Here is a 14,643-nt window from a genome sequence, read left to right as displayed (position 1 = left end):
AGGTGTGTAGGAGCTGATTTATTTGGGCTTGTACAACACCATATATCCAAGCATCCACCTCCTTTCTCCACAAACACCCCGTTAACTCCCCATACAGCTCTGATTCACCGACGTGTTGGAAATGGACGGACAGACGTGGCTGAGCTGCCTCATTTCCCCCCAAAAGCAGTGTGATGAGGATAAAACTGTTGCTTTTAAGGGTGTCTGGGTGCGATATGAGTGTTGAGCAATGCTGAAGAGGGAGACAAGAAAAGCAGAAACGCTTCAGCAAGGTAGGATTTGGGGGGGGGGGCGGGTCAGAGGGCTCCCCCATGGCACACAAACGCAGAAGAAGGGAAAAGTTGGGGTTTCCCAACAGTGGAGCAGATTTCCCGGAGACGGGGGCCCCTCTGGACACCCCCAATGTCCAGCTGAGAGCCACAGCTGTGCCAGGGCTGGTGCCAAACCCACGCAACACACCTCGGGCCACCCCTTCCCCTCGCCCTGAGCGGGAGCGAGTGGGCAGAACCTCCACCCCAGCGTGTGACCTGAGCAAAAGGGGCAGCTCCTGGCAGCCAAATTCTTCCAGTGTCTCAGGGAGCGAAGCTACGAGCTCGTGTACCCTGTCCAGGGGTGCAGACCCCTCTCCTTGCCCCAAATCCCCCAACTGCCCTTATGACCCGTGGCAAGGGCATCCCTGAACACCAGCACGGCTGGCGGCCCCGCTCTGCCCCTGCTCTCCGCCCGCGGATCCTGACCGGGTCTCTAATCCCTTCGCTGCGAGACTCGGGGGCCAGCTCATGTTTGCAGGTAGCTGCACGTGTCTGTGGCTAGCATGGTGTGAGAAACGCTAGCCCGGCCCATGCTGACTGTCACTTCGGGGCAAACCCTTCCCTTCCACCCCAGGCGCCTTCGGAGGAGCGGAAAAACTCTGAGTTTAAGAAACAGAACTCCAGAGGCACTGCTGAAATTCAGTAAAAACGTTAAAAATTTTATTTACAGGGTAAAGTACAATTTCTTTTTCTTTTTTATTTTTTTTTAAACAAAAACAAAACCCACAAAAAAAAATCCACTTTGAGGCATAATAATAGAATAAAGCTCTTTATGTACAAAAATACAATTTTCATATGAATGAACATCTTGAATAAATTAAACCGCTATCTGGCCCAGGCGCTGAATACCCCGTGTCTGCTCCTGCTCTGAAGCAAGACCGCCGCGCTGGGGGTCAGCATCTATAATGCATGAGCCTCTCCGCTTGTCCGTCGGGCGCAGGGTCCCATCGGGGCCGGTGCTGGGGCCCCCCCCGGGAGGGGCTGAGCCGCCCCGGGCGCAGGGCAGGAGGGATGCGCTGAGCCCCGTGCTGCGCCCCGGGCCGCATCGGCCCCCCCCCTAAGCCTTTTCATGGCATTGTCAGGGCGTTCAAACCAAATTTTCATGCTCGTTTTTCTTCGCCGGAGAGCTACAAATTGTAAAATTGACTTTTCACCTCGTCTGCGGCAGCAAATCTGTTGCTTTTCTTCCCGGTTTTCGGAGTCGTCCGGGAGGCGAGGCGGGGGTCGGGGGGTCGGGGGTGGGGGGAAAGGGGCTGGGGAGGGGGGCGCTGAAAAGTGCAACGGGAGGAGACACCCCCCCCTCCGCGCCCCCACACCGCACCCCCCCCCACCACCGTACCCCCCCCCCCTCCCCGCCCCCGGCCCTCGGGCGGGGAGAGCCGAGCGCGCTCCGCGGAGCAGCGCGGAGTGGCGCGGAGCGGTGCGCCCTAGCGGCAGGGCGCGCCGGAGGGCGCGGCGGCGGGCAGCCCGCGGAAGTCGCGCAGGTTGTCGGCGGGCGCGTAAGCGCAGTCCTCGGAGGTGGCGGGGCTGCTGGGGCCGGAGGCGGAGGCGCAGAGCGACGGGGCGGACGGGGAGGCGGTGGAGAGCCAGGAACCGGCATCGCTGCCGGGGCTGGGGGGCGCGGGGACCCCGCGGAAGGTGGGGGGCGGCGGGAGGCACTGCTCGGCCAGGCGGAGGGTCTCGGAGAGGGCCCAGATGTAGTTGTAGGCGAAGCGCAAGGTCTCGATCTTGGTGAGCTTGGTGTCGTCGGGGAAGGTGGGCAGGACGCTGCGCAGCTCGTCCAGGGCGGCGTTGAGGTGGTGCATGCGGTTCCGCTCCCGGTCGTTGGCCTTGACCCGCCGGCTGCGTTTCAACGTGTGGAGGAGCGCTTCGGTACGCGCCCGCGCACGGCCGCGCCGCCTCCGCCGTTCCCGCGGAGCGCCGGGCGGTTCCGCACCGCCGCCGCTGCTCGCCGCCTCCGCGGGCATCCTGCGGGGAGAGAAGACGGAGCCGCCGTCACCGGGGGGGGGGGTGAGAGTGAAGGGGAAGGTGCGAAGTGATGGGGAAAGGAGAGGAAAAAACCACCAAAACCAACCAACAACCAAAAAAAAAAAAACAACCAACCCTAAGTTGGGGTGGAGGTGCGGGAGTGCTTGGCACGGCGGCAGGTGCCGGCGCCCCCCCGTACTCACATGGCAAAGGCACTCCCGAGGATGCTGCAAGTTAAGCGATAACGGTATAAAAATACAGACACAGGAAAAAGCAAAGCTTGCCGCTGCAGGGGGAGGCAGGGCGGACTTCAGCGCTGAGAGCCCTCCGCGGATGGGAACTAAAAAAAAAAAAAAAAAAAAAAAAAAGGGAGAGAGAAGGGAAAAAAAAAAAAAAAAAAGCGAGCGCCGGGGAAAGGCGGGGCGGGGGGGACACGCGACCGCTCTTGTCTTTGAAGTGCTGGGGGCTGCGATCCGCTCGTGTGAGCGGCGGCTTTGGCACACGACGGCGCGGCCGCCCGTACTTATAGCGGCGGGCGGACAATGGCCCCGTGGCCGCCCCGCGGGGCCGCGCCGAGGCGGCAGGTCGGCCCCGTGCGCCGCGCCCTCCGGAGCGTGCCCGCAATTACCGCGGGCAGCCGCGCATCTGCCGCGCCCGCGGGGGAGGGGGCGACTTGGGGCCGGGGGGGGGGGCCGCCCCGTCGTGGCCGTCTCCCCCCTCTTCTCAGCGCTTTTGTGTGTCCCCCCCCCATCAGTGCTTTTGTCCCCCCTCCCCGTGTGTCCCCCCCTCCGCAGTGTGAGGTGGCCGGACAAAGCGGGGGGGTGGAGGGGTCACCGGGCCGCTGCGGGTCGAGGGTCTCCGGCGTGAGTTTAAATCGCTGCGAGCGGGGATTTGGCAAAGAGCGGTTAGTCTGGGCTTCCAGAGGATGAGCCGTGTTTTTTTTTTTTTTCCCCCACACACTCAGACACGGGTGGAAGATTTTTTTTTTTTCAGCTTTTCTTTGCACCTTGCGGTTTTTCTGCACCCCTCCAACCCCTCGAAGTGGAAATACTCCTAAAAGATGAAACTTCCACGCAAAGCGGGTCCTGTCCCTCCTGCACTTCGGGGGTGAAGATCGACCCGCGCTTTGGCTTTTGTGTTTGCTTTGAAAAGGGTTTTGCAGGTACTCAGAAAGTTAAAAATTCCAAATTACATTTATCTTCTAAACTTCAGGCGTTGTGAAAGTAGACATACAGTTCTTTGTCTCTGGATAAAAACAAAGAACTCTGCTGGTTTTATTGTAAAGTTCTTGCTGCTGCTGCTGCTGCTAATCCTCATTAAGTGCCCAGGTATCACTCTTTAACGCTTTGGGAAACCACAGTTTCATCAATGACTAAAAAAGTTTCCTAATTCTGACAGCTGGCTGTTTGCATCCTGCCTCTCGGAGCTGTAAGGAAGCCCCATTGTCAGCACTCAGGTACCTGCCTCTCTGGAAGGTTTTCAGTTTCACCATCCATCAATAGCCATTTTCAGACTCCTGTGCCTAAACTCCCGTGTATTTACGTGATTACCCCTAATATTAAGTGTAGATTCATTCCCCTTCCTGTGATTTTCTCCTATGCCTTTGATCAACAGGGAAAACTGACGGTGTGAGTTACTGTCTTTATCTCTGCGTTTTAAGTTCGTAGCAACCGTTCTTGAACCTGAGAGGAGTTGGCGCTCTGAGTTCTTCCTTCTGCTTTCCACCCTCCTCACTTTGAGATGATCCAACATTCATTAAATAGCTTATCATTAAAACTGCAGATGATCTTGATTATTATTTATTTATTAATGTTTTCCCTTTGATTTTTTTTTTTTTTTTTTAACGTACAACCTTCTTTGTGCCAGAAAGATCCCGCACAGAAGTGAGCAATCCAAAAAACCCTGGGTGATGAATATTAACGAGTCTCAAGACTAGAAATAGTTTCCCAGTGGCCGAGCGTGCAGGATCAGCTCCCTTTTTAACCTCTTCTTATGGCCCCATGCCTGGGATGTGCAATATAACCGCGTCAGGCCGGGCGATGGGCCTGGCTGTTCCATGGGAGGGACTGAGCTCTCTCAATCACCAGACCTGCAATCAGGCTGATGTTTTTAGGGCCCGTGCATACATAAATGACTTTCTGAGCTAAGTAGTTCCACTTCACTGAGTTACTCATGTCCTTAAGTGACGGCACGATTAGAGGCCTCGGCCGGCGGGCCGAGATCAGCGGTGGAGTTTCCAGCATGAGCCAGGAGAAAGTCAGAACGCACCAAAATTTAGAGGTGATGGAAGCATATGGCAAAAAAAAAAAAAAGTTCAACTTTTGTTCATGTGCACTTTGCATATAGCGATATGAACTCCGGTGTTGTCTGCGACACTTTGATTGCCTTTTGTTTAGGTGTCTTTGAGCAGTCAATAGTTTATTCATTAAAATGTTTATGATTCCCTAGAGTTTCACAGACTTTGGCACAACCGATCACTTGTCTGAAAGTTTGCAGTGAAAGCGCATTATTCATTAGTCCTTATCCATCATTTGCAGTTTGTCATTTGTTATTCTCTTGTTTTAAAAGTTTGTGCTCCAATCAAGGAGGGGCGAGAGCACCATGTGTCTCTGTGATCAGTCACAGCCATGAATAGCCAGAGCTGAAGTGAATGTTTCACAAACAACCCCATAGGCTGAAATTTGTTTGCATAATCTATTCACTGCGTACTTATGAATAACGAATGCATTCACAGAACCAGAATTGTTTCAGGAAGCCTACGCAAACAGAAAGAAGTGCTAAATATCTTGGATAATTTATTCCCGATGAATAATTCAACCGGTTCTATCGCAGGCAGTCTACTAATTTTGCAGATAAATTATTCAGCCAACGCAGATAATCGCTCTTACACCTTATGGGCCTGCTCCTATGGAAGTCAGCTGCTAAAGTTTCGTCAAGTTTTCTGGGATTGGGAAAGAAAAAAATATCCCAAAATGAAACAGGACCTTTGGTTTCAAGGAACACAGAGTGTGTTCCCAGCATCTCGCTGATGGTCTTAGTCTGATTTTTAGCCTTTGCTATTAGCTTCTTCACCTTGATGAAAGTGCAGCTAGTCTCAGAGGGGCTCATGGATGTTCTTACTTACATATTTTGAGCTCTAAGGAAGCTTGCCATAAATACTTCGCCATTTGCTTTGAGACACCTTACAACACTTTTTTTTTAAAAAAAAAAGAGCGAAAAAAGATTCAAATGGCATTTTTGACTACGGAAACCTTAAAAGCACAGCAGGATTGACCCATCCTTTGCTCAGTGGGAGCCAACTGCTCATCTGAAATCGGAGCAAACTGTGGTGGGTGTGTTTCCATGCAGCGCATTTATCCCTTGGTGGGGCCTCGAGCACGAAGCTCGCTCCTCTGCCCTCGTGTTGAGACGCTGTGCTCATGGCTGGATTCCAGAGAAAGTAGAAATTAATAAATGAAGGTGGAAGAAAGGCTGTTTGGAGAAGAGGCCCCGCAAAGGCTCCCAGGTGCTGGCAGTGCTCGCAGTGAAGGCTGTGGGTACTCAGCACTGCTCTTTTTTCCACCAAGAAAAAACCTGGTCCACGAGCAGATAACCATTCCCTGGTAAGTGTTCATTGTACCTTGTAAAGGTAAATAAATCTCCACGTAAGAAATCAGCCTCACATTTCAAAAATGACCAGAATTACGATCCTTAGGGCAGCGTGTGCATCACTCTTCTCCCCAAGCACGGAAATGAGCGGGTCACAGTAAAACTGCTCCAGCAATTGGAAGATGCCTCCAAGAAGTTAAAGGTACTTCACTTTTTTTAAGGCTGGAGATGCACATCAGTACAACGACTCCCCAAACTCTGTGTTTTGTTCCATTAGTACGAGGGCTTAAGCTAATGTTGGGATGAGTGTCAAAACAACTTATCAACCAGGAGAATGCTGCTTTTTTGCTCCCTCGTTTGAAAGCATGACCGGAGTGAGAAGGCAGAGCTGTCTGCGGAAGGTTCTTTGAACTGAATTTGGAGAAGCCACGTGGCTGGTGGCAAAGCCGTCACCCTGGGAGCAGAAAGCTGGGTGCCTCGCAGGAGTAAAAGGAGGATCATGCTCTCACCCCTGGGGATGCCCAGCTCGATGCAACAGGAATTTAAAAAATGGATGGAAGACCAGAAGATGGCTCGATGGGGCACGAGCTTGTGTGGGCACAGTGCAGGGTGCTGCTTGTCCAGCCTGGGGACAGACGTGCAGCGTAGGGATGGACAGACGGTGCCGTGCTCCTGGGACCCGTTGCCCAACTGGAGTCAGCTTACAGCTCCCAGCCTGAGGCTACTGGAGGGTTCAGAGGTTCATCCCTTGGCTGCTGGCTAATGGACAGCCCTGCAAGCCCAATTTTGAAGGGGATCTCAGCCTGCACAGAAGCAGCGTTAACCCATTCCGGAGCAGGAGCAGGAGCAGGTTCTCCTGCCGGGGAAACGCCTCGGGAGCAGCTCATGGGCTTCGTCTATAAAGCCTTTGGCCTCAGCTCCTACCTGCCTGCGGCCAGCGTGAGGCCTCCGGCCGCGTGCCGGGGGCAGCCGGCGGGAGGGGAGCTTGGGGGCATCGTGGGGAGGGTCCCTGAGTGCCGGGGGGGGTCCTGGCCTGGAGGAGCTGAATCCACTCTGAAATCCCACACAAGTGCCTGGGAGCTGAGGCTGGGGGTCAACCCCTCCGGGGAGCTCTGCTGAAATAGTGGGAATGTTTTATTTTCAGGTTTTAAATGTGTGACGTAAAGTTTTCCTTCTTTTTGGAAAAGGGGGGGGGGGGGGGGGGCAAGTAGGTAAACGATTGTTCCCTGCAAGCACAAATGTATTTTGTTTGTTGTAATTAAAATGTTTTAATGAGACAACCATAAAATCAACCATTAATTATTTTTTTTTCAAACACTTCTGCTTCCTTTTGAGCTAGGTCTATTTAGAAATAGTTTAGAGAGTAGCCTGCAGTTTTATTCTTTCTTCGGTATTATACACAGGAGTGGAGAAGTCATTTATAAATAATTACACAATGTTTTGGGTCTTTGGGTTTGTATAATATATCAAAGCGATTAGTACACGCATTGTTCCATTGTAAATGGGTTTTTTCCCTTCCTTTCAGTTTCACTTGCCTTGTCTTCTATCTAAACCTTTTTCGTGAAATCCTTTGTCTTCCTCATTCTTTTAGCTTGTTACAGTGCAGGGACATTCTTCTTATTCAAACACTCACAGCATGAGCAAAGAAAGCTACTTCTGTCGCATCTTAAGTTTTACCATAACTTTCTGGCATTTTCTTTTCTTCCAATTTTCCCAGACTACTGATAGGGTAATGAAGAATTATAACATACATCAATTATTGGTGCTCACGGTGTATTATGCTCCTGAATTCAAGGGGGGGATAAAAAAAAAAAAAAGCAAAAAAAAAAAAAAAAAGCGCCACTTTCTGTGGTTTTGAGGCACATGAGAGAGGACTCAGCACAGATTATTTATAACATCTTTCTGAGCATCAATTATGTTTGACTCCTACAACCACTTCCTTGTCCCACTGGTTTTATGGCCAGAAGGAGTCATTTTTGTGTGTGGTAGCCGCGGCATTTAACTTGTTTCTTTTATGAGGAGCCCAAACAATGCATCTTCAGGCCAAACAATCTATCTCCCGGAATAATAGCCCGAATGTCAGTCAAGCGCTCAGGGCTGGGAAATATATGATCATGGTAAAGGGCCACGGGAAGAAAGCGTGGAGCTGGAGGGGTTTGCGCGGGGTCCTCGCGCGGCTCCTCAGCACAGCGGTGCTGTCTCCTCCCGTTTTGGCACCGGGTACCCCCGGGGAGCTGGGGTGGACCTGGAGCACGGTGCAGGTGTCCAGGGATGCGATGGGCTACCTGGGGTTTCAACAACCCTAATCCAAGGTATCCAAGGAAAAGGGCCAAACCCTCCCGGTGCAGTCAGGCTGCCCGGCCCTTCCCCAGCCTCCCAGCTACCACATTCACTGGGAAAAATGAGATTAGGATGTCACCTCCGAGAAACGAGCCTTTTTTTTTCCCCCCCACCTTATTGTGCGAGAGGTTTTTCTTCTTTTTTTCCCCCCTCCACCTTCTCCCGCCCACAATTCCCCCTCTTTTGTTGATTCGTATTTTGTTAATTGAAGCTAGAACACTTATCCTAACAGAAAGGGACAAAATTCATTGACTGCCCTGCGGATGAAATCCCCCCAACAACGTGCAAAGCAGGAAGCTTAACTACATGCTGAGATGCTCACGTTTTCTTTTATACTTTCCGCATCAATAATTCTGCTTAGGAGTGGCTTTTTAAAAAAAATTTCCTTTAACTGCCATAAAGATAACCTGAAATAATTGAAGCTCTGTAACGGTGGGATAAAATTGAGCCTGAGTGATTTGGGGGGGCTCTGGGGGTCCCTCCTGGCTCTGGGGATGGAGTCTTGTGGCCGGGGGAGGATGCTCCAGGACCACCGGCAGCCTGTGGGTCCCCACTGCCCCGCCGCGGGGGCCCGGGGGATTTGCTGCCATTTGCATAGCAGGTGTTGAGTCCTGGGCCATTCTTCCTTAAGGGAGTTTTAATATGGGATAAATTACTGGGAATTAGGAGGAGGCAGGCGACAAGAAAAGCGCTTGTGGAGCCTTCTCCTGGCCGCCGCGGGGGAAACGGAGAGAATGGCGAAAGAAAAAGAGAGAAAAAAAAAAAAAAAGCGAAGGCTCCTGCCCCAACCCTGGGGAGATTGGGGAGCGAAGGGGTTGGGGGGCAGCTCTCACCAACTTCTCCTGAAATTCAGGTTTGAACCCAGGAACGTGGTAATCCCAGAGGCAGTAATACGATTACTGGCCTGAGGATCTTTGAGTCAGTAGATCTGGTAGGGGAGTTTAAAATGTTAATCCCTGGTATAATCCCTTCCCTGGCATTGTACGTACAAGGGTTGCACCCGCAAGAGAATGGCCTGTTTCCTTCCCCAGGCTTCAGGGCGGGAGGGCAAGCTGGGGAGCAGCCCCCCCCCACTGATGTGCACACGCAGACACGCGTGTGAACCTGTGTACACCTCCGTGCGCTCACCACGTCTGTGCACACAGCCACGTCCCCACCCCCAGACACACTCCTGTGTGCGCACACACACACGTGGGAACACACGTGCGCACACGCAGCTCCCGCACCAAGTGTTACTGCTGTCCCAAAATGTCTCATCTGCTGTAAGAACTGCAGTGACAGCATCCAGAGGGGTTTGGAAATACCTTGGGATCACATTCCGGACCGTTTGTGGTGTTTATGCAATGCCTGGCCCTGGCCGTGGCTAAAGCCAAGACAAATGGATAACAGTGACACTAGGGACATATATATATATATTTTATATATATGGATGGATATGTACATCTGCACACAAAACGGGAGAGGGAGGCTGGGCCATCACTCTTCCCAGGAGGGCCTCGATGAACATTTCCTATCATACCTCAGTCGCTGCTTGGCCCTGTCAATTAGAGTACACGTACATGAAAGAAAAATGAGATGCTTCACATGTTTTTAAGCAGAGGGTCATTTTGAGATGCACCCACCTGCAGGCTTTTGTTGCAGGTGGGAAAGGTTTGCCTGTAATTTCGGTTTTGGCCCTCTGGAAAGAGGCATCAGTATGAAACCATCCAGATGCTTTTCACATCAAATGAGGCTGGATGTATTATATATAAATAGAGGGCATCTATAGTAAAAGATCGTATCAGTGAGAAAGAAGCTGACATCTCCTCAATTAAAAAAAAATCCAAACAAAACCGACAAATGAATTCACCCCAAAATAGTTGTGAAAGCTGGACAGGGACCTGCTGGTGCTTGTGGGAGCCCCAGCACCCGGGAAGAGCGGGGCAGGTGGAAAAGGTGAGGAGACAGCCCTGAGCACTGGCCCTGGGCCATGCTGGGCAGAGCCCCTGCCCCCCGACCCCCGGGGATGTGTCCTTTGGGGTGCAGTTCCCACCGCCCTGGCCATGAAAGGGCCGAGGGTGACACCCCAAGGCTCAGCGCTGCAAACTCGGCCGCGCAGAGCTGGAGGCTTCACAACTCCTTGGGCTCTGGAAACTCTCCCGTGAATGGGGTTTATTTAGCAAAGCAAAACCTGCTTCAGTGACACAAACCCTCTGCTTTCCTTTGGGCTTGTGCTGTCAGTTTAGTGCTTTTAGCATATTAGTTTTTTTTTAAAAAAAAAATTAAAAATATCTCAGTAAAACTGTTATGTGACCTTGAGTACAATTGTAAAGATTTCTGAGCCAGAAAAAGTGATACAAAGAGCTTTCCTGGCTGAGGATTGGTGGTTTGGGGCTGTTTTAGCTGCGGTGGGTGCTGAGTTTTGGGGATCTGGTGTTGGGGCCGGGGAGGTGGGCAGCACGGGGCTGGCTCAGAATGGACTTCACAGCTCAGAGGCCAAATGGTAAAGCTGTGCTCTGGGCAGGGTGGAAGGAGGAAGAGATTTAATTTGTCTTAAACAGAATATGATTTTTAGAAAATGTCAGAACGAAACATATGGTGGCTTTTGAATTGAGCTGCTTCAGTGAAAACCCACTGAGATGGCACCTTGACTTTTAAAAGTCACCCTCTCTTTCTGCGCCAACTCAGGTTTTTTGAAGGATGTCCACCGTTTTTTCAAATAAATTTCATTAAATTTAGCTGAAAGCGAATGGTAAATAACTTGTAGATCTGCTCTGCTTTCTGGAATTTAAAGGAGTACTTTGCACTGACTTAAATGGCCCCTGGGTATCCATTTAACTGGGCTGCTTGCAGTTCATTACCTTGGTATTATACGTGCAATAAATCCTTTAAAGTTCCCATTCTTCAGGGACAAAAATACAGGTATGAACATCTTAAATTCTAGCCTGAATCACCCCACTGTTAGTGTAAGCAGCTGCAGTGAAGGTGAGAGACTCAGTGTTGCTCTCCATCACACTGACAGCCAAGTATCATCTCTTCCAGTATCTCTTTACGATGATGTCTCTGGGTATAAAAAGTAAAATAAAGTGTTAAACTACAGGTGTAACAGCCCTTGAAAACTCCCAGGAAGCGTATGGGTCCCAAGTGCTGGGTTTGCTGGGACCTAACGATGCAGCTGCTGGGACCAGTTCCTAACACAGCTGAACTGGGCAGAGAGGGGAGGAAAAATTCAGCAGCAAGGCACCGCAGGCGCTGTGCTTTGTGCCTGGAGGGGGGCTGCGAAGGATCGGGGTACACGGGTAAGCCTGACCCACAGTTGGGTGGCATGAATATTTTTTAAGGTATATATTAACCCTTGTAATTACTGAACACTTTTCTGCCAGGATAGCTTTAAGTTTTAGGTCTTCTAATGCATATTTTAGAACAGTTTGAAGGTGTAAGATGCTGAATAAATACAAAGTAGTAGTTCTGTCAGGGAATTAGAAAGACAGTGGAGCAGCATGATTAAGGGCGAGTAAATGTTGTCCTAGGTGAGGTGTTTTGGTGTTTTTTTTTTTTTTTATTTATTTTTGCTTGTTTGTTTGTTGGTTTGTTTGGAGTTTTTTTGGTGGAGGTTTTTTGTTGTTTTTTTTGTTTGTTGTGGTTTTTTTGTTTTTTTTTCCTTGAGGCTTTATGAACTTCCACAATACTGAGCTCCTCTGAAATAAGGACTTGGCTAATGGGAGGAGCCAGGTTTGGCTGATGTGTTTCCACCGAGCCTCTGCAGCAGGGATGCTGCTTTCTTTTCCAGTTTAAGCGTGTATTAAATTGCAATAAATTGTGTTCACAGATAAATAGTAAAATAAGTGCAATTGCTGATTGTTAAGTTTGTGTCAAGCTAATGTCACTTCTTCAGAGTACAGATGTCCTTTGTTTTTAACTCTCCTGGATAAAATCCAAAGTATTGTTTTTTTCTCTCACCCCAGGTTTAATGCATTGCAGGTCTTGAACCTATTTCTATTTACTCTGGTGGGAATTAGAGATAATTTCTGTGGAGTCGGTGCAGCTACACTTCTCTAAAGCAGCTGTCAGACTCAGGCAGGGCTCTTTACCCCACTGTGCAAACAGAGGAGGGGATCCGACGGGCTGCAAAATCACAGAGAAACATCTTTCACAAAATTGTTTTTTGTTACTTGTCTTGTGAGCCTTACGCATATACAGAGGGCTCCTGTCCCAAAGAATCTTTTTTTTCTTTTCTTTTTTTCCCCTAGAAACAAATAGCGTATGACTTTGGGGTTGTTTGGTTTGCTGTTGGTTTTGGGTGTGGTTTTTTTGTTTGGTTGGGTTTTTTTATAGTTTTCAGTGTTTGTTATTTATCTTCATTAGCCTGTTAGTGACCCCAGACCTCCACCCCACACATTATATACCAGGTGCTGAGAATTTAGCTCTTGATCTGTGAACTCCACCCACAGCCTCCTTCAGAAAAAGAGAAAACGTCAACTTTTCTGGCTTGTAAGTGATAGAAATAGCCACAAGGTGTCAACCTTTACCAAGTTGCAGCTCGGAGCCAGTTCTGCTCACCTAGCAGCAGCCGGAATGAGAAACCCTGTGCGGGGACTGTGCTGGAAAACCCGGGTACCTGCTTCAGGTAAGCAGGGAAAAATCCCCTGAGGCTTTTCAAAACATGAAAAAAAATGTTTGTTTTACCACCAGTCTTTGCTTTATGGCCATTCTTTATTTCTATTTAATTTCTTTTATTTTCTGCTGCCAGCTTTAGCCAAGTTCAACATTCTTATCACTATGTGTGGAAAAAGGAACGGGACTTTGCTACAAAGAGTGTGTTATCCAAAAAATATAAGGTCAAAGGTGGATGAAGAAGAAGAGTGTTACCAATTCTATGTTATATTTGTGTCTATATAAGTACGAATGTGTAGACATGCGGGCGGTGAGTCATTGTAGAGTTACTGTGGCTGTTGGGATCCCGGTGCGGCTGCTGGAGCTGTGCACCCAGCGCTCCTCTCCTGCAGGTTACAGCACGCTGCAACTGCCCTTAAAACAGAGCAACTGGCATTCAGTCAACTATTTGGATTATCATGACGCAGACAGCGTAGAGCTGAAACTCTAGGAAAACAGGAAGGAGATTTGGTTTTCCCAGAGAAAACCACATCGTTCAATTTGTGTTTCAACCCTGGATTTCAGAGCTTGCTGCTTTCCAGCTTCTGCCATCAACTCTTACGATAAAAGCAATTAAACCCCCAAGCAATGGCCCTGCTTGGCGCACGTGGCCATGCCCAGGTGCTGATGTGGGGCCAGTAGGACCAGCAAGGGCTTTTGGGCTGGGATGCTGACGTGCATGCTCTGTGGTCTAAGTCAAGCACCTGAGCTCAGATGAGGCTCCTCTGATCAGTAATGCTGCCGACTTTGTGTTTTCCCTTCCGTGTACTGTGCTGGTTTTGTCCTCCTCCATCCCATCCCTTTTTCTCCTGATCTTAGAAGAACTTTTCCCAGGTGTAATAAACCCAGGAAGTCTTCTTTCTCTCTTAAACTTATATTTGACATTTTTCCTTTCTAGATCAGCGTTTCCAGGCATCGTTATCCTGTATGTTGCTCCGTACAGTTGAAATGTTAGGATTTTACCTGCTGGGCAACCCCAAACCTCCTCCGTTCCTCACAGGTGCTCCCTCTGGGGATGCAGCACATTGGTGGTCTTGCTCTCAGCCTAAGCTCTACCGCTCTTATCAAGAGCCAGTGCTTTCTGCAGAAAGACCATCCTGAGTGCCTTCAGATTCACAAGTGGTCCCAAGGATTTCCTGCTCTTTTATCCTGTAGCTTCACAGAGCCTGGGCAGCCTGTGGTAGCTTGTGGGCTGGTGGCATTGCTTGGAGCCAGGCATGATGATCTGACACTGATTACTATAATGAGGAACTGGATTTCCCTGGTGGAACTGTTTTAGCTGTTGCATAAAAATGGAGAGGGAACACCCTGCCAGTCACTTCCAGTTTGAATTTGAGAGGTAACACATGGCAAACTGGTTCTTACTGGAGAGGAGTGGTGCTTGCCTGGGAATTACTGGTCTAAGGAGGGAACTGAGGAGCTCCAGGCTGGTTTGTTTTTCCTACTGTGGTTGCAGAAGTGATAAGAGTTCTAGACTTAGAGAGGAAGCTGAAGTAAACCCCAAGAAAAAATGTAAATGGTGCAATTATGAAGGTAATAGAGATTGAGAAGTATTTTTATGCAACACAATGGAATGGGCAGTAATGAGGCAAAAATGCTGAGGGATAAAGACAAAAGACATTTCTTCCGGGATTAGAAGTGAGCTCAAAATTGCCAAAACCTACTGGAAGGGGGGGGGGGGGGAAGAAAAAAAAAAAAAAAAAGCCTGTTGTCGCATTTCTTTTCCTTTAATAAGCTTCTTTTTCTGGGAGTCCTGAGTGTTCAGATGTAGCACACTTAGTGCCTAGTAACCCAACAAAGCTTC

General features: G+C 49.6%; 1 protein-coding gene across 1 annotated transcript; it reads right to left on the bottom strand.

Moving 5' to 3' along the window:
• Nucleotides 1-1,738: 1,738 nt before the first annotated feature.
• On the bottom strand, nt 1,739-2,278 carry NEUROG1 (neurogenin 1). Its single transcript, XM_074916353.1, has one exon. It carries the CDS (start codon nt 2,276-2,278, stop codon nt 1,739-1,741), a length of 540 nt encoding a protein of 179 aa, XP_074772454.1.
• Between the last annotated feature and the right edge of the window lie 12,365 nt (nt 2,279-14,643).

The sequence above is a fragment of the Athene noctua genome, chromosome 12, assembly GCF_965140245.1.
Source record: "Athene noctua chromosome 12, bAthNoc1.hap1.1, whole genome shotgun sequence".
Lineage (NCBI taxonomy): Eukaryota > Metazoa > Chordata > Aves > Strigiformes > Strigidae > Athene > Athene noctua.
This window is presented reverse-complemented; position numbering and strand designations above follow the sequence as displayed.

Excerpts from the sequence above, each read along its gene's own strand:
- NEUROG1 (XM_074916353.1), bottom strand. The coding sequence starts at position 2,278 with ATGCCCGCGGAGGCGGCGAGCAGCGGCGGCGGTGCGGAACCGCCCGGC.